Here is a 25844-nt window from a genome sequence, read left to right as displayed (position 1 = left end):
TGTCTCCTGTGGTCTTGCGATTGGGTCCTAACCCGTGAACTCCTGTGACAGTATGTTAATCAAGTGTTTACCGGAACTGGTTCAGCTGGGCAATTGGTTCACCACTATTAACTTCAAAGCGCTTACTTTCAGGTCGAGGTGGCTTTGAAACACAGGATACTCTTGAGTCTCGCCATCCAGCATTCGCATGCAAAAGACTGGCATTGCACTGGCCACCTGCACCTTCAGTAGATCTGTGGACATTGCACTTCAGTTGTTGCATGACCGAACAATGAGGATCTCCTTTTATCTTGAAGACCACAGAGAATGGCTACAGGCAGTTCTTGGTCCTCCAACACTTCAGGCCCCTGATACTAGGCATGCACATGTTGGTGAGGAGCAACAACAGCACCACGGTGTCCTACATCAACAGGCAGGGCAGAGGGCCGCATTACTGTGGATGGTTGAGAGGCTGTGGATATGGGCTTTATAGCACATGATGGGGTTTCCCTGATCATGAAAGCCCTGACTGTTCCTCAGTTCTGGGGGGCTCTGGGGGGCCCCCCAGAACTGGGGGGCTCTGGGGGGCGATGGGTACAATAGCTAAGCTGCCCAATCTGGGCCGTCCTTTCCAGCCTTGGCTCCTGAGAGGGAAAGGATGGGGAGGGCTCGACAGTCTATACAGTCTGTGCAGACCATCCCGGCGGTAAGAGCGGTATCTACCATTGCCTGTTACACGGCAAAGTGGTCAGGGTTCAAACGCTGGTGCAAGGAAAGGAATGTATTAATTGTTCAGGAGTCAATTTGTGAATGGTTTACAAAGAGAATAAAAATGTGTAACAATAAGTAGATTCAAAATGTATATTCAAAATTTAAGGATTGACTATTAATGTGGATTAGAATTTCTTTTTAATATCTCTGGGGACAGATATGATGCACATATAAGATCACACATGTGGCAGGATCCAACAAAAAGATGACTTTCAGCAGATGTGCGAACATGGCGTTTCAACTGCTGCATGACGGTCTCCTATTAACTTGTAGGCCTCGATGGCTAAGTTCAGAGAAAAAGTGGTAGTGTTTCTGAGCACCAGAGTCCCTTCCCAGTGAGGACTAGCCTGGATTTCAACATTGATTTCTGGTTGAAAACGGGTTGAAATGGGGTCTGAACATCTAAGACCTATTTTGACCGTCTTTTCAACCGGCTAAAATACAATATCAACGTGTCACAAAACACCAATTTGTTTTAAAATATTGATGGTTTGTTCAGTTGTAGGTTGAAAGAGACACGATATTGGTTACTTTGAACTTATTTCTCCTAAGTGATATTACGCTGGTCGGTGAAATGTGGTCTATAGGAAGACGTGATTTCAACGCATTTAATGTTTCATATAAAACGTCATCATAATGGAACTATAGACTCTGTACTGTCAACATGAAGCTCCCAGGACATCGTAATGAGAGCAGAGCACATTCTGTCTGTATTTTCATGCAAAATACAACTCTGTGTTTACTGCTGGAACACGCATGCGCAGGGGCTCAGCATCACAGTTCCTGTAACTGTCAAAGAGACATGTGTAATTGTGTATTCTATTGAGTTTACAGTTGTGTGAAAAAGTGTTTGCCCCTTCCTGATTTCTTATTTTTTTGCATGTTTGTCACACTTAAATGTTTCAGATCATCAAACAAATTTAAATATTAGACAAAGATAACACAAGTAAACACAAAATGCAGTTTTTAAATGAAGGTTTTTATTATTAAGGGGAAACAAAATCCAAACCTACATGGCCCTGTGTGAAAAAGTGATTGCCCCCTAAACCTAATAACTGGTTGGGCCACCCTTAGCAGCAACAACTGCAATCAAGCGTTTGCAATAACTGGCAATGAGTCTTTTACAGCGCTGTAGAGGAATTTTTGCCCACTCATCTTTGCAGAATTGTTGTAATTCAGCCACATTGGAGGGTTTTCGAGCATGAACCGCCTTTTTAAGGTCATGCCACAGCATCTCAATCGGATTCAGGTCGGGACTTTGACTAGGCCACTCCAAAGTCTTCATTTTGTTTTTCTTAAGCCATTCAGAGGTGGACTGGCTGGTGTGTTTTGGATCATTGTCCTGCTGCAGAACCCAAGTGCGCTTCAGCTTGAGGTCACGAACAGATGGCCAGACATTCTCCTTGAGGATTTTTTGGTAGACAGCAGAATTCATGGTTCCATTTACCACAGCAAGTCTTCCAGGTCCTGAAGCAGCAAAACAGCCCCAGACCATCACACTACCACCACCATATTTTACTGTTGGTATGATGTTCCTTTTCTGAAATGCCGTGTTACTTTTACGCCAGATGTAATGGGACATACACCTTCCAAAAAGTTCAACTTTTGTCTCTTCAGTCCACAGAGTATTTTCCCAAAAGTCTTGGGGATCATCAAGATGTTTTCTGGCAAAACTGAGACGAGCCTTTATGTTCTTTTTGCTCAGCAGTGGTTTTCGTCTTGGAACTCTGCCATGCAGGCCATTTTTGCCCAGTCTCTTTCTTATGGTGGAGTCATGAACACTGACCTTAATTGAGGCCTGCAGTTCTTTGGATGTTGTTCTGGGGTCTTTTGTGACCTCTTGGATGAGTCGTCGCTACGCTCTTGGGGTAATTTTGGTCGGCCGGCCACTCCTGGGAAGGTTCACCACTGTTCCATGTTTTCGCCATTTGTGGATAATGGCTCTCACTGTGGTTCGCTGGAGTCCCAAAGCTTTAGAAATGGCTTTGTAACCTTTTCCAGACTGATAGATCTCAATTACTTTGTTTCTCATTTGTTCCTGAATTTCTTTGGATCGCAGCATGATGTCTAGCTTTTGAGGATCTTTTGGTCTACCTCACTTTGTCAAGCAGGTCCTATTTAAGTGATTTCTTGATTGAGAACAGGTGTGGCAGTAATCAGGCCTGGGTGTGGCTAGAGAAATTGAACTCAGCTTTCCAAAGATGTGATAAACCAGTTAATTTATGTTTTAACAGGGGGGGGGGCAATCACTTTTTCACACAGGGCCATGTAGGTTTGGATTTTGTTTCCCCCTTAATAATAAAAACCTTCATTTAAAAACTACATTTTGTGTTTACTTGTGTTATCTTTGTCTAATATTTAAATTTGTTTGATGATCTGAAACATTTAAGTGTGACAAACATGAAAAAATATAAGAACTCAGGAAGGGGGCAAACACTTTTTCACACAACTGTATATGGTACCGTATGTGTTGCCTCAAGGTATCGTATTTTGTCATGTAACGTTGTAAAGTAACGGGCCACACCCAGAGTTGGCGTGGGCATATGACCGTGGCATTGTGGATCATTTGCTGGCACAGAAGCAGAGAGGAGTGAACGACCCCAGATTAAACTGATTCTATGCAGAGGTGCACACGGTAAAGTGTTAATTTGAACATATATTTGTGTGTATTGTTGTTGACCTGCCTTTACGTTTACATGTGTTGCATTTTTTGAGATTGAAGTTTGTCATTTTTAATGTGCTAATATGTGCAAGCAACTTGTGCTAGCAAATGTCCGTGACTCCAGGAAGAGCTCACAATTTATGTAAAAATGTTTGTTTTGTTTGTAGTTTTTACGGTGTCTGAGGTGGAGAGAGAGAACGCGGCAAATAAAGTTCAAAGACATCAGCACGAAGTGTCGCCATTTTTGTTAGACCAGTGTAGCTACGGTTCCTACTACAACTTTTAAACATGCACCCTCTCTAGAAACACGGCACGGGACTTGAGGAGTGAAGTGAACGAGCTGACGGAATAAAAGAGGCTTCACGCTAACGACATACTCTGTAAGTACTTGAACTACTTTATTCCAATATTGCAAACCGAAATATCATTACCATATCATTAATATCATGTTATGCTCACCATGCGGGCGAGGCTGCTAGCTAGTAGCGTTACCATGTTAGCTAGTAGCGTTAGCAACATGTGTTAGTATATGTTGTAGACTCTTTATGGACTATTGCTGTAGCCTAACATTATAAAAGAGTTTTAGGACATTTTACATGTAAAATACACGGCGGACAGCGAGTGGGGCTGTACACAGTTTAAATGAGGATGTGAGTAAAACAAAGTAATGTCTAATAAGAACACGGTCAAAACATTGTTGTTTGGCTTATAGCAATATACAGACAATATAAAGAATATACTGTGTAATATCCAGGTCAGCATCGTTCCTGTTATGATATGGTGTGTTCATGGACCCAAATGCAGACTCAGGACAGCAGAGTTCTATTTCAAAACCAAGATTATTTATTTCTCTCAGTCAGGGGAAAAGACAGGAAATTGATAAAGTCAATAGGAGGCGTCTCCACGCGCTCCGCACGGGTCCAAGCCGGAAAGTTGCTAATCCTACTGAGCGGCAGACGAAGCCGGCAGGAAAACTGTCAGACTCAACACGGAGGCGCGTCTTCGCGCTCCGCTCGGATCCTAGCCGGAAGGTGGCTGGTCTGCATCCACGGCTGGCAGGCAGTCAGGATCGACTGTGTGATGATACCCGGGGCTCGACACAGGATTGCCAAGACTTCACAGTTGATCTCCGAGGAACGAACTGGAAGGCTTCTTCGTACAGGTGAAAATCCGAGGCTCGACACTGGACGGCAGGCAAGTTGAAAACAAAACGGATCGTTAGTAGCAGATCTTCAGAGAGTGAACAAACGGACAACTCACGGGTCTGAATACCAGGTAGGTAAACGGATGGACTGACAACTGGGATGAGAGTGATCGGAGTATTTATGTCAGCTGGAGATGATTACTGGAGATGAGCATCAGCTGTGCCTACGGAGAGAGGCACGGCAGTGGGTGGGACTCGGAGGAGGACACTACTGAGGGAAATACACCAGAGTTAGACATAAATCCTCACAGTTCCGTTGAAAACACGTTTACAAGACGTCTATGGTCTCCGGTGATAAGGCGTTCAAAACTGGTTTAAAAGTTAATGTGTTTTTCTAATACTGTTTTATTTACAGATGTCGACCTTGAAAATATGGCAGACCTTCTGAAACCGGGTCCTGTGTGGCTTTGAAAACAACATTTAAATCAGGAAAAGGAGATTATGGTTGTATATAAAGAACAATGTTTATATTTATATTGTGCTTAATAAATACAAATTAACTGTTGCCTGTGTCACTTGGTCTTTTGTCCTGTAAGTGGAAACTGATGATGTGTTACTATGACTAAGTATTTAGTTGCTACATATTGATCTGAGAGCATTTTGACGTTGAAAACACGTTTCAAAAATGGTGACGTTGAAAACACGGTTAAAAGGGGGTCAAAAGTGAAAGTTTTTTCGCCGACTATTTATAGACGTTGATTAAGCGGTCACGGTTAGACCAGATTTCAACGGGATTTGCAAAATTGGCTTTCAACTGATAAATGTGGATGTGGTTTCTTAGTAAGCCTCTAAAATGATGATATACTATTATTAGCACAATGTAGAGGACGAAAAATTGTAGTATTGCAAATCCCATTGAAATCTGGTGTAAGCGTGAACGTTCAATCAACATCTATAAATAGTCAGCAAAAAAAAATTCACTTTTCAACCAATTCTGAACGTCTTTTCAACGGTGGGCGTAGACGTCTTTTAAACATCTTTTCAATGGAAAAATACTCAAAGGGTTTGGACAACCTCTCATTTTACTGCAGCAGGATCTGACAGTTGGCCCACGCAGGACAGTTGGTCCACAACGTGCAGTCGTTGGCTCCCAGTGGGGACCGGCAGAGCAGTGAGCTCTCCACCTCCTGTCAGAGCAGGAGGTGGGGTGCAGGTGCAGGTCGAAAGCTGCAGCGAAGCTAGATCTGGGTCTGTCCACGGAGGGCTGGTCTTTGCGGGAGGAGTTTCTGGTTAACCTGCATGATTTTGTCAGATTTTGCGCGTAATCCGACCCTCTGGCACCGATAACATCCATTAAGAATAAATATATAGAAATAGCCAATCTTCTCGCTAATGGTCTTGTTTACTTATGAAGGTCTAGTATATCAGAGTTGAGAGTAACGATAACAACAAGATAATGTTTCAGTTTCTGATTAGACTGAAACTACTCTTTTAAATGACTGGCTGGAGGCCCCTTGATCTGGGACTGTTGAACTACTTTATTTGGAGCAAGAGCTTCTTGCGCTTAAATGTTCTGGGCACTGTGGGGTGACTCTTGGCCTGGCTCTTCCTAAGTCTCACCAAGAGTGGTTCCTGTGCTCTGCATAGTTCTCTCCAGCCCCGGTTGTTCTTGCAGACCGTGCCGCAAATGTATCTTTCACCCAGTGTCAATACTTTGTTTGCCATGGCCGTGTACCTTAAGTCCCTAGTTGTATGTCTCTGAGGGTATGTCTGCAGCTTTCTTGAGTTTTTCTTGAGGTAAGATGTACCTGCTGCTACCCCTCCCTACCCGATTGCCATCTTTTGGAGCAGTCAGCGACTGTGGATCAGTGATGGAGCGGTTGTCCTTCAATCAGAGGATAAGAGGTACAATCGCCGCCACCATTCCATGTCGATGTGTTTGGGCAAGACACTTAGCCCCAAATTGCAAATTGCTCGAGTAGCTGTGCCTACGGTGTATGAATGGGGAATGCCCCCCCGACCCCACCCAACAACTAAAGTCGCCAGGTCTCTGCCCATGTTAACCCTAGAGCAGTTTGGGAGGATGTGGCAAGTAATGGCCTTTTTCTGTCAAAATAATAATTTCTTGAACGTTAGCATTAGCCTTATAGCAGACTTATCTTCAAAGGCAATATGCTTGTACAGGCTTGAGATAGGGGCTGATACCTATTTTTTGCCCACATTTTCATTGTTTATTATTTCATAGATTTTATTTGTCACAACAAACCTTTTGGACCCTGCATTGACTAAAAGTCTGTGCTGTTTCCCTCTGACTTGATTAAAGCAAATAGCAAGATTTTACACTACTCATAACTTAACATTTCTTTCAGAGTTTAAAAAAGTAATTGTAAGTAAGCAAATAATAAACAAAGTAAGTGCATTCAGATCACAATAGATCAAATCATACTTTGGTTAAGCTGTAAGAGAAAATTAGCAAAAATAACTATAGAATTGCAATGTCAATTCCAGTGGGTCAGTGGCAATGGGGTCTGACATTTGAGTCATTGTTAAACTATAAATCATACTTACATGGTCAAAGCTTTCTCAGATATCCCAGTGAAAGAATTAGCAGGTATAACTTTTAGGAAGACATTCTCCACTATCTCCCTGTCAGAAAGGTATGAACATGAAATATTTTACACTTTAAAAATTCATACATTTTAGCAAAACAATTGACATTACAGTTAGGTATATTTAAATGGTACATACAAAATAAAATCCTCTTTGCTGGACTGAATATATTGTAGCCCAGGAAAGGAGGTGAGACCTGTATTGGTGATCCCACTGTATTGAGATAAATCTCAGTCAGTAGCCAGTTTATGGTTAATAGGGGACATAGAAATTCTACTATGTTTCCTTGTGAAATATGATATACAAGGATTACACATGGGAAAATGTAATTGTACTTACAGGTACTTTAAATTAGGCAGATTTTTAAATGCCTCTTGGTCGATGTATGACAGTGTTTTGATACCAGTTAGTTGTCTATTGGGCACACAAGATACAGACACACACGTAAATATTTCTTAATTCTTTCTTTTTCTTGAAGGAAAAAGCTCATAATAGTTTAATATTTAGTTTGGTCAAAACATATAATTTTCTGACCACATCTCCTGTACAATGTCCACCTTCTTGAATGTTGACCTACAGTGGAAAGTATTCAGACCCCTTTAAATTTTTCACTCTGTTTCATTGCAGCCATTTGCTAAAATCAAAAAAGTTCATTTTATTTCTCATTAATGTACACTCAGCACCCCATCTTGACAGAAAAAAACAGAAATGTAGAAATTTTTGCAAATTTATTAAAAAAGAAACTGAAATATTTTGGCATTAAGAATACAATTTGGCTTTGAAAACAAGATCCAAACATTGGCATTGAAACACTTGGAAGAAGTTGTTTGGCACCATGCTGCAACCTCCAGGTCTGAAAAATAAAGCCAACGCTGAAGTGTCAAAAACTGCAGTTCCTGCAATATTCACTTGAGACTGGCTCCAAAATTGAATCAAATTGTTAAGACTTCGATGTTAAAATGCCAAAATTTGTAACAGAAATCAACATGATCACAGCCCGGTACAAAAAATTACTTTTGCTTATTTCCCCATTTATAACAACTGTGCGGGGGTTATATTTTTATATAACTCACCTGTTTAACCTTGCTAACCAAGCTGGTGCTAGCACTACCTTGTACTGGGCCCTGCCGGCCTCGCTCTTCTCTGGCTCCAACCATTTTCCAAATATGGTCACTTCTAGTTCCAAAAAATGGCGACGCCCAAAATGCCAAACTCGGCGCTTCAAAACCATTCTACAAAATAATGGGTGACGTCACATTGACCACGTCCACTTTTATAATCAGTCTATGATTGGCATATGATGATCTTAGCTACAATAGTTTTCAGTTTTCTGTCACTGTTTTGTCGTGGACTGGAGAGGTTTGAGATAAAAAGGTCGAGGAGAGCGTGATTTAATGTGTATACTATGGAGAAAACGTCACTTCGGGACTCAGTCCAGTCAAAATCCTCTGGCATCACGAACCATCGAGCCATTGCTTACTGTGATCAGTGCGATTTGTATTTTACAGTTCAGATTTATGACATTGTTTTAATCCACTGAAGATATTTGGAGTCAAAGTTTTTATTAAAGTTCAAACATGAGGAATTTGTCATTGTCATGGTCATTCCTGCACATTACTGTACTTTAAAGTAACCTAGTTTCACTCATGTGGCAACTGGGTCTGAAAACTGAAACCAATGCAGAAGTGCCTTAAACTTGCATTCTTTATAATGGCCAGCAAGTGGCGACTCCTCTGGTTGCAAAACTAAGTCTAAATATATAGAAGTTTATGAGAAAATTACCCTACATTTCACTTGATTTATTACCTCAGTAAACATTGTAAACATGAGTTTATGGTCTCAATCTCTAATTATTAGTTTCAAGTGGAAAACCAACATGGCAACAGCCAAAATGGCGATCTCAAGGCTTCAAAACAGAAGTTCACAAGTCGATGGGTGACTAAGTCTGCTTTTTATACAGTCTATGGTTTTACCGCCTTTATTAGGACTTTGATGACAAGATACATATTCAACATGACTAATTTCATATTTAATTTGTAATATAATATATATTTTTTGAGCATGTAAGATTATCACTGAAATATGAGGCGTTCCTCTTTTGGCCGCTCCAAGCACTGGTACGTAACATACATCATAATTCAAATGGTGCCGGCTTCACCACAATAAGCCTCTGGCATTACCGCACATCTACAGCGATAGATTTCACAACTTCACCTGCAACTCCCAAGCCTCCCAAAGTCCGTTTCCCTTTGCATTAGTTTTTTTTACTCAGAACATAACATTAGCTAGCTGACACGTATTAGCTATCGTTAAGGCTTGTTCCAGCAGACCTCTGCCGGACCAACATAACATCAGTTAGAAGTTTACTTTAACCTAGCTCGGTTCTATATGAAAAAACAACGGCAGAGAGAAACACACTTACTTAGAAGACATTGCCATTGTAACCACCACCTGACCATATTTGACCATGTTAAACTTGCTTGAATATGGCATCTTTCTTTTCATGGAAAAAACTATAGAGCATGACAACTGTAGCGGCAATCTTCCCTCCGTCCGATAGTACACATTACCACTACTGTTACAGTCTGTGTTTGGCAATAAGCTTGACGCGTAATGATTCTTCAAAGGCAGTAGCTTCATTTAAAAAAGGTTTACTCAACAAAATAAAGTTACAAGAAACATTCTTTGCTCAACTTGTCAGTGTTGGCACAACGGTCAAAAAACGATGTTGCTCCGCAGACTGATTAACCTCAACTGAGGGCTATTGGCTGTGATGTAGTCAGTAACGCAACTAAAGGAGCATTTCCACATTTTTGTTGCACAAATCACTTAAGACATCTTACTAAGTCTCATATGGCTCTTACAACAACGTTCATTGAAACAATTAGCTTGCTACACATAACACATCCCCTAATCCTGTTAAAACATTACAAAGAATTACTGCATTCGAATTAAATCCTAATCCAAGCTAAAGATAGAAAAACAAGTTTTGCAGTACCTGTGGATCGATACAGAGAGCGTGTTTACGTTGAAAAGGTAAACAAAGAGGAGGGCACACGTGTGTTCAGCCAAGAATATTAAATTCACTAAGAAACATTAAGGATTAAAGATGGAACAAAAAAAACATGAAATCAGAGATTTATTTATTTATTCATCAAATATTTGATTTTGTCATTGAAGCTGTTGTGACAAAAACGAATAAATAGATTTGTGAGGAAAGAGCCTGGAAGGCTTTCAAATCAGTGAGTACAAAGTATAAAATAAATATCCACAATTGTACATCTCATTTTTTGTTGTTGTCATGGTAACTTCATATTTTGCAGCAAAGTGCTGTCCCATTCGTATTTACACCATTTCAAACCTTCACAGTCTCTCACACTCAACCACTTACCAGGTGACGTCAGTAAGTCCTTGAGGGTTCAGGGTCTGAAGCTTTATGGGGGACATTGGGATTGGGCCTAAACGTGCGTTCACACCAAACGCTGCAGAAATTATTTGCGCCACGTTAATCGCATCAATCGTGACGCGTTAATTGCATCGCATTACTTGTAGGGGACCATTTGTGGTCATTCGCGTGATTCCCACCATTCGTGCTAGACGTGGGGGCGGGGCTTATCACCCTGGAAGCCGTTATTAACTTAAGCCATTCATGTCCGCCATCAACCATGGAAAAAATAACCTCTATTTCTGCTTAGTACTTGTTGTGGAAGTCCCAGATATCCCGGGAACCTAAATGCCGTCTTGTCTGTGTTCATAACATAATCCGGAGGAGTATTCACTGTGCCCAGCAAGACAGATGTCTGCACAAAATAAACATATTTTGCTGTAATTTAACTGCAATAATAAAAGGGATGCCGAAATAACTATGTAATGATGCCGATTTGTAAAAAGTTTGAATTCATGTTTTGTTAGTTCTCTCTGCAAGACAACAGCAAATAACTTTTAAAATGCTTGTTTTCTTAATGGAGCTTGGATCGATCGGTGCTAGGCTATGTTAACATTGTAGAAGCTCCATCAACACTCAAAATAACGTCATCTAGGCGTAAATACGGCAGCTTGTTTTTCATTGTTTGTACCATAGGTTTATACACAGTTTCTTCCGGTCTCTAGTAATATGAGGTATCGTAGAGCTCTGGGTGAACACCTACGGCTACAATATGTCTTTCCTGATTCAACAACGACAGGATGTCAGTAAAGATAGGTGGAAGTATCGTAGAGCTCGGGGTGCCCACAAACCGCCACTATTAATTTGTCTTCCATTGTTTCTGATTCAACAACGGCAGGACGTCAGTGGTGACAGGGGGAGCATCTCAACGCTGATAGGCTATCGTGCCACAGCGGCACGCGATTTTTTCGCCAGAGTTGAAAAATTTCAACACCAATCGCGCCATTGCAAATTTGCGTCACTCCAGTCTCATCGCTTCTGTGCATAGGCTTATGTAATCTACTCGTGCGAATAATTCGTGCCGCGTTTGGTGTGAACACGGCATGAGTCTTTGGGTAGAACTCAAAGCACTATGCCTAGCAAACACCAGGCACTGCTCAAGAAGACTGTAATTGCTGTAATTGCTGCCAAAGGGGCTTCTTCAAATTATTGAATTAAGGGTCTGAGTACTTATGTAAATGAGTTTTAGATTTGTAATAGATTTGCAAAACTTTCCAAAAACATATTTTCACTTTGTCATTATGGGTTTTTGAATATAAACTGATGGGGAATGATACCAATTTGATCTATTTCAAAGTACATCTAAAATACAATAAAGCATACAAAAAGTGAAGGGATCTGTCACAGTCATGACCTCCGTGTTTTCCCTGTCTGTTCCATGTTTTGTCTGTCTCACTGTGTGATGGTGGCTATGGGCGTGGCAGATTCCCCCTTCCCTCTTGCTCCTGGTTGCTGGCTGATTGAGCCCACCTCTCATCAGGCTCTGTATATCTACCTTGGTTCTCCAGATCGCCAAATTGTTCAGTCTGCTACAGTGGTAGTATGTGCTTCACGTCAAGCGCTGATTCAGCCAGTGGAGTTACTCCAGTGATATTTCCTGATATTGTTGCTTGTTTCCCTGCATTCCAAAAAACGGTTCTCTGCCTGCCGGCTCTCATTAGCCAGGCCATCTTCATTTCAGCCACCCTGCCAGCCACACCATCTACCATTCTCAGCCATCTTCCCTTCAGCTTCGCTCTCTGCCATTCCCCATATCAATCGTCATTACTTCTTTCTAGCAATAAATTCATCAATCATTTTATTGGTGCGTCTGCCCTTGGGACCAACTAACTCTGCTGTAACGTGGTCAGAATACTTTCTGAAGCCACAGGCTTCTCATTGTGGCCGGTATAGCAATGGTACTACTGCAGGACAGAGGCAGCATGATATGACACTTGAAGATTACACTATGGGGGCAAATCCACAAAAAGGATTGTGCGGCTTTTGTGACTAAATCTGCTCAAATAGTACAAAAATAAACCATATATTTCGCAAAGCCAATGTACCCTTAACTGTACTGCCAAGCATGTATCGTCTCGGTGCTCCTGTGCTATTGGTGTGTGTATAAATGAGGAAATATGCATACATTTGGAGCAATAATTTGGCCGCTTCCTATGGAAATAAGCCAGTTCAAAATGATCAGCGCTAATAGCCATACACAGTTACAGTGAAATTATTGGTGTCTTCAGAGAGTTGGTGGTCTAAATCACATTTATAAGGGGTGTCACATCCAGACTTGCCAGTGATCATGGCATATGAAAGCTGGGGTTGGTAATGTTGAGAAACTAGCAAGTGTACGGTAGAATTAAAAAATGACCCGACTTAAAAACTATGCCCATTGCTGCCAACTCTTTTCCAATAATAGAAGCTAGCAAAGATAACCTCCAAAGTCCCTGATCTAGCAAGACATTAGCAAAGTCAGCAACACCGACAGCCCATCTCTTCAGGCTACCCTCCAAACCACTCCCTAAAAATTATCATTGTGAAAGTGTTGGGAAAAATCTAAATAACTAATTATTGTGCATTAATAATTAGTGAATGTTACACATTTAACATAGGCTCATGTCCTCTGTAAGTGTTTAGAGCTGTGTCCTCAAATAGTTTTAGGCCTGTGTCCTCGTATCTCTCGCGCCTGAATCTTCCTCAGACACCAAGCCTCTCAGATATCTTTCCTCTTGGGAGCTAGCAGATGTTGATCCTAAATAATAGACAATAAAGCTGTAGCAGATGTCAATACTTGAGCAGAGCTGATTTGCTACTGAGACTTCCTGATTTCATAGAATTACCTTTGTACTAGAACAAACTGTTGTTCCAGGTTTTGTGAAGATGGCGCTGTGTGAAAAGCAATACGTGTGTATGTTATCCATGTGTGACAAGCTTATCGTAAATTACCCTATACCACCACACTGCTTGTGTTTGGCAGTATATATGACAGAGACTCAGAGGCAGACCGTTGAGCAGTCTTGATGTACATTCTGTATGTGAATCAACCCCGTTTCCTTCTTTGCAAAGAATAAATGTCCCGTGATTAATGATTTTTACATCGACTCAAGTGAATTTTTCTAACAGAAAGAAATCATAAGAAATTGTAAGGAACTTAAACAACAAAAATGGCTATTGTTAGTAATCACAGCTGCCAAGCTAGCAGCTTGTGGAAGACTCCAGTGTCGCACAATGAGTGCATGCTTGGGCAGCATGCATGCAGGTAGGCAGGTAATTAGAAAAACAGGCAGAAAGCCTGTTCACTCATTTAATTTGGCTTGAATAATGTCTAATGCTGTAATATCATTAGCGCAATATAGTTTGGGAATCGGACCTTGAGAAGAGGGCAGATGGCGGTTCAAAGTGATGCACAATAATTGTGCAGTCAGCGACAGCAATCCATTCTTTGTGAATTGACCCATATGTGTATTCATTGTGGAATACTTGGTAGGCTTCATTTTAATCAAAGGCAAGTTGCATTGCTCAAAGTTACATACATGTGAGTGACCCTGGACAGGTTGTGGAAAGAATGCCTCTCAAGATATCTTATAGTATCATCATCAGAGATGTATCTGGAAAAAACACAGACAAAATACAATTAGGAGACTAATACTTTGGATTTGCAGCTGTGTTTGTGTGGCGTCACTTCATTCTCTTCCTGCTGCCGCCCCCTGGGTGACACGCCCGGTCCGGAACCCCCCCTTCACTCAGTCACCGTCGGTCCATCCTGTCTCTCACACACACACACACACGCGCAATCGTCGCGTTACAGGATCGTGACAATATCAAAATACATATTGTCGTGTTTTTAAATTAACATATAGGCATGCGAGAACAAACTGCTCTTAACTGCAGCTCTTTATTAGCATAACTTCCACATGCTGCACGTTACTGCCACGGTACAGACTCCCTCCAGGTTCCATGCTTCACCAACATTCCCCTGGGTCCTAAGTCCCTCCAAGTACAGCTTCTTATCGCCCTTTATGTACCAACGTACATTTATAACAAATACCACACATATTACGGTAATCAGCGTTGCATATGTGTCTGACCAAAATACCAAAAAAAGCAAAAAAATAATTTCATTTAAATTATTTTTAAAGTTTTTAAAGTTATTTTGTTTTGAATATGTATAATAAGCGTATAATTTAGTTATCGCTACTGAGAATTTAACAAACATAAAAAATAGAAAAAAACATGACCTAGATAGGTTTGCAGTTTTCAAGGTGTATATTTCAAATTGCATCTATTACACACATGAAGATAAAGTTGTCAACACCGGCTGAATATCTTTTATCAGAATCATAACTGTATTTTAACTGCTACTGTGTAAAGGGAATACTGCTGTTAAAAAGCACCTTATTTGTTTAAAGTGTTTGCAAACCAAATGTTATTGCCCTTTTGTTCATATAGCAGTACTTTTAAAATAAAAGTGCGCAATACACTACTTTTGAATTCATTATTGAACTTTGCGCATAACAAGGCGATTAATCGCAAAAAAAAAATCATGCGATTAATCGCGATTACAAATTTTAATAAAGAAACGTAATGTTTGAGAAACAAATCTACTTCCAAGCTCCTACGGGTAACAGATGTCATTACTACACAAGCCCCAGTCATGGTAAATGACAAGTGTGAAATCCGCACGATCAGCCGGAATATGAACAAAATCTGAAACAATTGCATGAGAATCTATGGAGCACAGTAAGATAGTTGTCGGACCCTGGTGGGAGATGGCCGATGCTACGCTATGATTAGCCAGTTTGTGTTCATGGAGCGGGACTTAGTGAAAGGTAAATTTTTCTCATACGTATGAACAAAGTTTACTAATGATCCAGGCTTACCTTACGAATCCAAAACAGTCTGTCTTTCTCTAAAGTTTGATTTAAGGATAATAAGGCCTTAATCTGAATGAATTTTGCATTTAAGAACAGGGGGCATTCATCAAGTCGAAAAGAGCAATTAACAAGTTTGGACATTTGTGCAGCAGAATCTGATTGAAACACACCTTTCTACGAGCAAACCTCATTAAAAAAAAAATAAGAGAGGTTTAGGATAAGAAAACAAACTATCTTGCAGGAGGCCAATTGTGTTTTCCAGTAAACACTGAATACAGAAAACCACTCTTACCCATTGTTACAGTGAAGTAATCAGTAGCTTAATAGTATAACATTATTTGTGAGGAATTACAGAAAGCCACATGTTTCTATCCAACTATAACAGCCAGCAACCATCGACAAAACTAACTAGATGGGTGTATAATTTAACTGCAAACAGTTCCTAACTAAAAAGTGGAAGTGGCACGTTGACACGAATGCATTTTACTGATCTGGGAGTTTGTTTAAACCTGTATCATCATCTAACTGCTTGTGTTTGTTGGACCTATCTTTACCTGTCTTTGTGCCCCAGCAACTCAGCAATTCATTTGGAGTAATCACAAATGTTAGAACTGGTCGCTAATGTGTCAACATCTATTTAATGGATTTGCACAAAATGTGGTAAAGACATTCATGCTCTCCAGACAATGTTTCTTATTGACTTTGGTGATTCTCTGACTTTTCCTATAGTGCCACTATGAGATGGTTTGCCATGAAAATTGGAACTAACATCGATGTCCCACAGAATAATAAATACCTAAAAGACTGAAGTTGTGTTGTAGCTCAAGTTCTGAAGGAGTACATAAAGGACAAACGGAGTGTGGCACCAAAGTGGCACCAGGAACAAAAGGAATTTTTTTAGTAATTCATTTCAGACCCAATCCACTTATAATAACTTGGTGTGAGTGAGTTTACTGTGGATGGACAAAATTAAAATGCAGCTAGTACTGTAATTTTAACTAATGATATGACACCAAGCAAAGCGTGAAAGTGGAAGTAGAAGAAACAAATAAATTCTCTTCAGAGGGCAGTAATAATAAAAAAAAAAAAAAAAAAAAAAGCTTAAGCCACACATGGCAGTAGGCTAGTTCTGAAACAAGAGCTGCAGGCTAAGGGGAGGATTACTCAGCCTTGTGTAGCTAATGAACAGAGGTGTACATTTTTACATTTTTTTTTTAACAATCTGTCAAGAGGTTTTCTTTGCTAGTTTTAATTTATAGTTCTTTTTGGTAAGTGATAATCTTTGTTCTTGCCCATTTTGCTGGTTTGAAAGAAAAGTGTAAGGTAAAAAAGAGAATCTTACATGTGAGCAATGTTGGCCAAGTTGGTAAATGCATTCTGAGGAAGAAAAGAAAGTTTGGTCCCCACAAGCCACCTGAAACCAAATTTATCATATTGTGATTTGTCTTCAACAAAAAGTCAAAGTAAAATCAGAGTTGAAAGACGTGGTTACTTACACCTCCTGTGTGCTGGAAGGGAATACAGGCATGACCTCAGCTCCAACACATGACACACTGTAGATGTCCCAGTCACACTTGCAATGAGTTGGACAATATTCCAGGAGAGTGACCTCGAAAGTACTGAAAATGAAAAAAACTAGATTCAAATCAAGCTTCATTGTAAAAGGGGTTATTCAGTGGTGGACATTCCCAGGTTGTGAGAGAGGTTTAGGAAGAGGCTGGGCTGTCTTGGATTTTTGCCAATAGTGGAAGTGTAGCAAGATTACACAATAGTACTTCTGGTCAAGTCCTTCAAAATAAAAACCTAATTGATGAATGTGTTTACATGAGTAATAATCATTTTATTAGTCAGCAAAAGTGACTTGAGATAACAGTTATCTCAAGTTATCTTTCCACCTTGAACTTTTCTGCCAAAAAAAGGTATACATCATAGTCATTATGCAAGTATACATTAATGATCAGTTGTAATTATGTAAATTGCATCCAACAAAGTGGTTATACTGAAAATTACGTTTCAAACACGGCAGTGCCAAAAACCAAAAAAAAAAGCTGATGGTATGCCACTCTCATTGTAGTTGCATAGGCCACAGCCTATAGGTATGTCCGCAAGAAGGGCCTTTCATGTGTCCAGAGCTGCCGACAGTGTATGTATACTGCAGTGGCGGGCCGTGCATTTTATACCTGGGCCTTCACTGTTGTCCTGCAGCTGAAATACCACCTTATAACCACATGATGGCGCCAGTAAAACTAAACCTCAGTTACGCGAGGTTATACGTTGTTTGACGGCTTATGTAAGAGAATGAATAGGTTTGGACAATAAGTACTAGCGTTATCTGAAGCCACTAGCTCAATGGTAACATCCGCTAGCACATAGTCGGGTCTGTACTGTGTCTTTCGCCGTCGAAATGCTGCAAGATCCGACTTGCAGCGGTTATGGCGACTTTTGGACAGTGTGTTTGGGCTCCTTTTGTGAAAAATCCATAAGAAATGAAAGAAAATCGATGTTTTCTTTGCAAAGATGAGGATTTTGGGCATGCTGGGATACCAAACACAGTCATGTTTTGTGACGTAGTTTGCGTAAGCAAGCCGTAGGAACGGAAGGGGAGGCGATCGAAGACGCGGGCGTCCTCGTGGAGCTGAACAGGTTAGGGTAAATTCTCAGCCTTTTATGCTCTAAAGACGTTTCAGGCCTGGAAGAGGCCAAAAGTGGATTTTGTGAAATAAAGTATTATTTCAAAGATTTTTTTCAAAAAAGTGGATTTTGTGAAGATAAACATAGTTTCAGAGATATTCTTCAAAAAAGTGGCTCAGGGCAGTTGATTTCACTGTTTCATGATGTTTTCATTAGAATATGATGCTTACACACCTTTACTGGTTTAAGGTACATTCTCAGCCTTTTATGCTCTTAAAAGTCGTTTCAGGCCTGGAAGAGGCCAGAAGTGGATTTTGTGAAAGTAAACTGAGTTTCAAAGCCTTTCTTCAAAAAGTGGATCATCCGACTGACCTGAACAATAAACTTAAAGAATACAAAGACAAAGAAGATTAAGGAGAAACAAATACGTTTCCAGACACCATACCCTGCCAGGATAAGGATCCACTGGGGAAACGGCACCCGCATCTACAACAACGCCACAGAAGCAGCCGAGGACATGAGGATGAGAGGCTGCTCCCTGGACCTGCCGCAGACGCCCGACACCAGTTGGGACCAGAAACCTACACAAGGCGCTCACTGGAGCAGAAAGACCGGGGACGGCACCGGCCGGGTCCGTGGGAGGTCCAAAGAGCACTAACGCTAACACGTATGAATATTAAACTACTAGGATTCATCAGGTATGGACGGACTAATTTCACACACTGCTAAAAAAGGTACCAAAAAAATAAATTTAAAAAAAAGTCCAAATTCGTAGACATGCACACATAATCATATGTCCCTCAACACCCCCCTTCTACATCGATAATAATAATAATAATCTTGATATATTGACAATTTGATCCCTACTCCCACCGCTTTTTTTAAAAAATTTTTTTTTTTAAACTTCGTGCTTGTTTCGGGCTCCTCTATATATGAATGAGCACAAATGACCGGGAGAGGTCTAAATGACTGGTCCGCTCAAAAGGGAAAGAGACTGTTTTTTGCAGAGAGGGAGCCCCTACTTTAAGTCGGATTAATTCTCCATTAGCGAATAGGTGGTATATGAAGATGACAGGGCAGTGTAAGACCCTGAGGTTGGAAGTCAATTTTATATTTGTTAATAATGTTTTTGTTATTTGTTTTTGTTCCAACACACGTGTCTATGTTGCCAACGCATACAGATTGAACTATTGTTATGGGATACAGTAACTTCAGAGTAGCATCCTGGAACGTGAACGGCTTAAATAATCCGGTTAAGAGAAGCAGAGTAATGTCAAAAATGAGAAGGGAAAAACACCAAATTATACTTCTACAGGAAACGCATTTATCCCAAAATGAACATGAAAAATTAAAGCAATTTGGATACAAGAACACATTTTATAGCTCATTGAAAACCGGAAAAAGAGGAGTCTTATTATATTATGTATATTATTACATAATTCTATTAATTTTGACTTGGTTAGGGACAGTGAAGGTAGATATGTTCTTGTGCAAGGAAAGATTGAAAACAAAATGACCACACTTATCTGTGTTTATATACCCCCACAAAGTGATCACAGTAGTAGTATGAAAAAAATACTCGGGCTGATTTCCTCAGAATCACAAGGCACACTAATATGTGCAGGAGATGTTAACACGGTAATAAGTAATAAATTGGATACATCTAATAAGAGAAATATCTCCCTGCAGTCTAAATTGCTGAGAAGAGGTTTGGATGAGATGGGCTTACTTGACATTTGGAGGGACCTGCATCCATCTGAAAAAGATTATACTTTTTATTCTGCCCCCCATGCAGTCTTCTCAAGAATAGACTATATTTTTACGTTTCAGAATGATAGACAGGATTCAGAACTGTGAGATAGGAACTAGAGATATTTCTGACCACTCACCAATGTATTTAACACTACATTTGGATAGCAGGCCAAAGAAAACAATCTGGAGACTTAATACAAGTGTGCTTAATAATAAAACAGTGGTACAACAAATGAAATTGGAAATTAAAACTTTCCTTGACTTTAATGACAATGGGGAAGTGAACCCAAATATATTATGGGACACCTTAAAAGCAGGGATCAGGGGCAAATTAATATCTCTCAGCTCAGCTCTCAAAAAAGGAAAAGAAAAGAAACTTAAACAGCTGGAAAATAATCTAAAAGAACTGGAAAAACATGCTGAGATCCAAGACACCCAAATGTTGACCAAAGTTAAAGAAATTTAAAAAAAATAAATAAATAAAAAATATCAGATCTTGGATATTTATAAAGAAGAAACAGAGAAAAAAAATATAAATTCCTAAAACAAACATATTATGAAATAGGTCCAAAAGCCACCAAATTACTTGCTAAGAAAATACGGAAAAACAGATCTCACACTCAGTATATAAAATACTACACCCTGAATCAGGACAAATGAGCAATAACTTGGATGAGATCGACACTGCATTCCAAACATATTACAAAACCCTATACTCACAACCAAAACAAGAAACTAAAGAGAATATAAAATCATTCCTAAAAATCTATAGACCTGCCTTCAATTGGACAACAAATGACCACTTGACATTACAGATTACCAAAAAATTGGAAACTGCAGTGAATAATTTAAAAAATAAGACACCAGGAAGTGATGGTTTACCGGCTGAATGGTATAAGATCCTTAAGGAAGAGCTGACTCCAGTACTTTTGAACTCCTTTAATTGGACACTTGAAAATATGTCAACTCCACCCTCATGGAGTGAAGCTATTATTTCTGTCATTCCAAAAGAAGGCAAGGACAAAATGCTATGTAGCTCATATAGATCGATTTTGATTTTAAATCAGGACTACAAACTGTATGCATCCATCATGTCTAGGAGAATGGACTCCTTCATTCCTGACCTAATTGATACCGACCAAACCGGTTTTGTCCAGGGACGGCAAACGCAAGATAATATTAGACAGACACTCTTCATATTGTAGACAATATCGGGGAAACCAAATCAAATGCTGTGCTAGTTAGCCTAGACGCCGAAAAAGCTTTTGATTGCGTGAGCTGGGAATATTTGTTTTTGGTTTTAGAACAATTTGGTTTCACCGAAAAGTCAATTAACAGTATTAAAGCTCTATATTCTGCCCCGACAGCAAGAATCAAAATAAATGGACGTCTTACTGACCGCATAAAATTGGAAAGATCCACCCGTCAGGGGTGCCCCCTCTCTCCAACTCTTTTCGCACTCTACATGGAACCCTTGGCACAAGCAATAAGAGAATGCTGCGATATAAAAGGAATTCTGATAAAAAAATAAGGAACATAAGATAGCGTTATACGCTGATGATGTATTGCTTTACATCCGTGACCCAGATATCTGCCTTCCTAACCTTTTGAAACTCCTTGACAAATGCGGTATATATTCAGGATACAAATTAAATATGCAAAAAACTCAAATATTACCATTTAATTACAATCCTTCACCTTTATTGTTACTGAGGTGAAGTAAAGTTTGCCTGCAGTGCATTGACGTGTATGTGCCTTTTTAGATGAGAAGTACCGCTGCCTATCCAGAGATGAACTTGTAAAAGCAATAAAAGCAAAAGATCCCCATTAACTGGTCACAAAAAGCAATTAAATACCTCGGAATTTGGTTAACCCACTGTACTCGTGATTTGTATATTAAAAAAAAAAAATTAAAGAAGATCTAAGTAATTGGTCAACACCACTAATTTAAGTGCGAGAATTGATATTATAAAGATGTCCATTTTACCTAGACTACTGTATTTATTTATGTCACCACCAGTTAAAATCCCAGCCAGACAATTCCAGGACTGGGACAGACAGATCTCCAGATTCATTTGGAACGGAAGGAAACCAAGGGTTAAATATAGCACGTTAACCATCAGTAAGGAGGGAGGTGGTATGTCTCTCCCTAACCTTAGAGAGTATTTCCATTCCGCCCAATTAAAAATAATAGTTCTTTGGTGTGATAATGGTTATGAGGCTAAGTGGATGGAGATGGAAAATGAATGCAAAGGTATCCCAGTACAAGCAATGGTCGCAGACCACAAATTAATGTTAGTCTTAACATCAAAAGTCTTATCGTGCCCATCTGAACCCCACTGTCTCATTCACCCTGCACACCTGGTTCGATGTTGTAAAGCAACTAAATTTGTGGACCCAGTTAAGAAAACTTAGATGGCTTGCATATGACACAGAATTTAAACCAAACAGTATAGATTCTAGATTCAGGTACTGGACCAAACAAGGTATTACTGCTTTCTGCACAATAACGGAGAAAAACACAATACAAAGTTTCCAGATATTGAAGGAAAAATACAATTTAGAAAAGTATGATTTCTTCAGATATCTACAGTTACGGCAGTACTTTTCAAAAGAAATTAAGAGACATGAGGTAACTATGGAACCTAATGAAATAATAAAATTAATAGTACAGGCATACATTGGCAGCTCCAAATCAGTAATTTCAAAACTTTACCAGGGAATTACAAAGGGCAGAGGAACTACCACAACATAGATCAAGGAGAGATGGGAGAAAGAACTAGAAGATCAAATATCCAGTCAGCAATGGGACAATATGTGTGAAACCGTGTTCACTACTTCCTGTTCTATGTATTGGCGTGAATTTAGCTGGAAGAACCTTGTTCGTTTCTTTATTACCCCTAAAATGAAGACATATTTGGCCACAATATACCATATATGTATGCTGGAGAAATTGTGGGGAGGGTTGTGCAAACCGCCACCATATCTTCTGGTGCTGCCCCAAGATACAAACATTCTGGCAAAATGCTTGGACAATTATGCAGCATATTCTTGGCCAGCAGATCTTATTCACATGCAAGTCACTTTATTTGGGTAATCTACCAGAAGGAATAACAGGAAGTGACAGATACCTCCTGAAAATATTAACGGTAGCAGCAAAAAAAGCAATTACTCGAAAGTGGCTACAAACCGACCCACCTTCAGTCGAAAATTGGACTGAAATCATTAAAGAAATTCACGATATGGAAAGACTGACTTTCCTACTGAGATTAACAAAAAGACACATACATAGCAAGATGGACAAAATGGACCAAATATTTGTCAGAACAAGAACTTGGCTGGTGACTTGCCTTCCCTAACCTCACACAGGGTTTTTGACTGTTCATTGTGGATGCTCATTATCTTTTAAAAAGACAGGTACTCTTCAAACAGGATGCTACTTCATCTGTGCAAATCGAGATCTTAACATAAATACTGCTGTGTATAGAACTCTTCCAATACATAATTTTGATATCTGATCCTGAAACACGAGTGACGGACAATGTTGGCATGTTGCATGGTTGTTTTGATGTATTTTGTTTAATTTATCTATTTGTTTAAATGTATTTTTTCCTGGTCTTTTTTGCCAGGTGCATGAATTGCTAGTATTATCCCTTTACGTGTCGGGATTTGTTTTCTTTGCAACAAAAAAAAAAAATAAATAAAACAAATAAATAAAATATTTAAGTATCAAAAAAAAAAAAAAGTGGATTTTGTGAAAGTAAACATAATTTCAAAGAATTTCTTCAAAAAAGTGGATTTTGTGAAAGTAAACAGTTTCAGAGATATTCTTCAAAAAAGTGGCTCAGGACAGTTGATTTCACTGTTTCATTAGAATCTGATGCTTACACACCTTTACTGGTTAAGCACGACGCCCCCAAAAATATTGTTTGAAAAATAGCCTTATTCTTCGGTAATAGTGGATTTGTACAGTTTTTTTTTCCGGATTAAACAGCAACGTATGGGCAACACGATCATATAAGTCACTTTTTACACACTCCAAACACAACTATAGACTACTAATATAAGCATCGAGAAAATGTGGCATAAACGCACGAAATCCTGGGCAGAAATCGCCGTTATGTGTACTGCAAATCAATATTTGCTCCCGGAAGCTAGCGGCTACCGAGCTAAGCAATGCATTTTTTAGCAATAGCATTCGTCGCAGAACACATAAATACCTTCGGTTTTTCTCTCCGTGGAACCAGTAGAAAGCTGTGAGTGGACAACGGTACCATGACACTGCTCTTCGCCAAAAAAAAAAAAAAAAAAAAAAAAAAAAGTTGGATTTTGGTCCCATTTTATGAAAAATCAGTACAATAACGACGAAGATTATCCGGCTCAAAGCTACCATCATTGTTGGCAACTGCATCCTGTTTACTGCCAAGTTGTTGCCTCTGTTGTCCAGGGGAAGGATTTAGGGACTAACACAAAACAACCCAAATGAAAAACAAATAGCTCGTGTACCATAACAATATTTATTATGCTCACTGACAGTTAAAGATGAGCAAGTCTTAACAGAAGATTTGGGAGAGGATGGGACAGGTGTGGTCGTCCCAAACAATTGAAACAAAGATAACAGAACTTGGCCTAACTAACTAACCTCTGAAAACAAACAAAATGGCTTCTCTAACTTATCTAAATGTGCTTGACCAAAACCCAAATACAGATGAGGCACCGACCAATAAGCCTTGTGTATCAAGACACGGAAAATTCTACATGTGTGCCAATGCATCCCAGACTCACCTACTGTCCGCAACCTCTCACCACAAACACAAACAAGTTCAGTTCTCAGAAGTGCCATAAACCCAGTATGAAGTGAAGTCCTCCTGAACTCCGAGGCTTCCTGCCTTTTATCTGCGGCTCTTCCTCCACGGATTGGCGAGCCTGCCGTAGGTGCCAATCACCAATCAGGACAACTGCCCCTACAGGTGGAATCCAATCACCCGATTGACCTGTTAGGAGAACTGAGAGAGAGAGAAAAAAAGGAAGTGGGGGGAGGGGAGAAAACACAACACGTAACACCGAGCTGTTTCCAGTATAAGAGCGGTCAATTCATGATGGGAGAGTGGTCAGACTTCCGGCGAACGGAAATTTACACTCGGGGAGACAGTTTCAAAGATTTTCTTCAAACAAGTGGATTTTGTGAAAGTAAACACAGTTTCAAAGATTTTCTTCAAAACAGTGGATTTTGTGAAAGTAAACATAGTTTCAGAGATATTCTTCAAAAAAGTGGCTCAGGACAGTTGATTTTACTGTTTTCATTAAAATCTGATGCTTACACACCTTTACTGGTTTAAAGTACATTCTCAGCCTTTTATGCTCTTAAAAGTCGTTTCAGGCAGAGAGGAGGCCAAAAGTTGATTTTGTGAAAGTAAACATAGTTTCAAAGATGTTCTTCAAAGAAGTGCCTCATGACAGTTGATTTCACAGTCTGATGTCATTTTCATGAATATCTGCAGCTTTCAGCACTTTACTGGCTAGAGATGCATTTTCACTTTTTATGCTCTTAAAAGACGTTTCAGGCAGAGAGGAGACCAAAAGTTGATTTTGTGAAAGTAACCATAGTTTCAAAGATTTTCTTCAAAGAAGTGCCTCATGACAGTTGATTTCACAGTCTGATGTCATTTTCATGAATATCTGCAGCTTTCAGCACTTTACTGGCTAGAGATGCATTTTCACTTTTTATGCTTTTAAAAGACGTTTCAGGCAGAGAGGAGACCAAAAGTTGATTTTGTGAAAGTAACCATAGTTTCAAAGATTTTCTACAAAGAAGTGCCTCATGACAGTTGATTTCACAGTCTGATGTCATTTTCATGAATATCTGCAGCTTTCAGCACTTTACTGCCTTGAGATGCATTTTCACTTTATATGCTCTTAAAAGACGTTTCAGGCAGAAAGGAGGCCAAAAGTTGATTTTGTGAAAGTAAACATAGTTTCAAAGATTTTCTT

At 39.6% G+C, this 25844-nt stretch overlaps 1 protein-coding gene across 3 annotated transcripts in view; it reads right to left on the bottom strand.

Annotated features, from left to right (window-relative positions):
- The window catches only part of LOC116400734 (thyrotropin receptor-like), a 34037-nt gene extending 9326 nt beyond the window's left edge, over positions 1-24711 (bottom strand). For 2 of the 3 annotated variants that reach the window (XM_031878718.1, XM_031878719.1), the window contains exons 1-6: positions 16967-17162; positions 16813-16884; positions 14130-14204; positions 7506-7580; positions 7305-7379; positions 7125-7202 (exon numbers count right to left, since the gene is read on the bottom strand). In XM_031878718.1, the coding sequence (XP_031734578.1) occupies positions 7125-7202; positions 7305-7379; positions 7506-7580; positions 14130-14204; positions 16813-16884; positions 16967-17127 (536 nt within the window). In that variant the 5' untranslated portion in view covers positions 17128-17162. Of the gene's footprint in view, positions 1-7124; positions 7203-7304; positions 7380-7505; positions 7581-14129; positions 14205-16812; positions 16885-16966; positions 17163-24638 lie in introns of those variants that run through there. The other variant, XM_031878720.1, reaches the window with a different exon arrangement.
- Between the last annotated feature and the right edge of the window lie 1133 nt (positions 24712-25844).

Source organism: Anarrhichthys ocellatus, unplaced genomic scaffold (genome assembly GCF_004355925.1).
Source record: "Anarrhichthys ocellatus isolate YVR2014 unplaced genomic scaffold, GSC_Weel_1.0 scaffold195, whole genome shotgun sequence".
Taxonomy (NCBI): domain Eukaryota; kingdom Metazoa; phylum Chordata; class Actinopteri; order Perciformes; family Anarhichadidae; genus Anarrhichthys; species Anarrhichthys ocellatus.
This window is presented reverse-complemented; position numbering and strand designations above follow the sequence as displayed.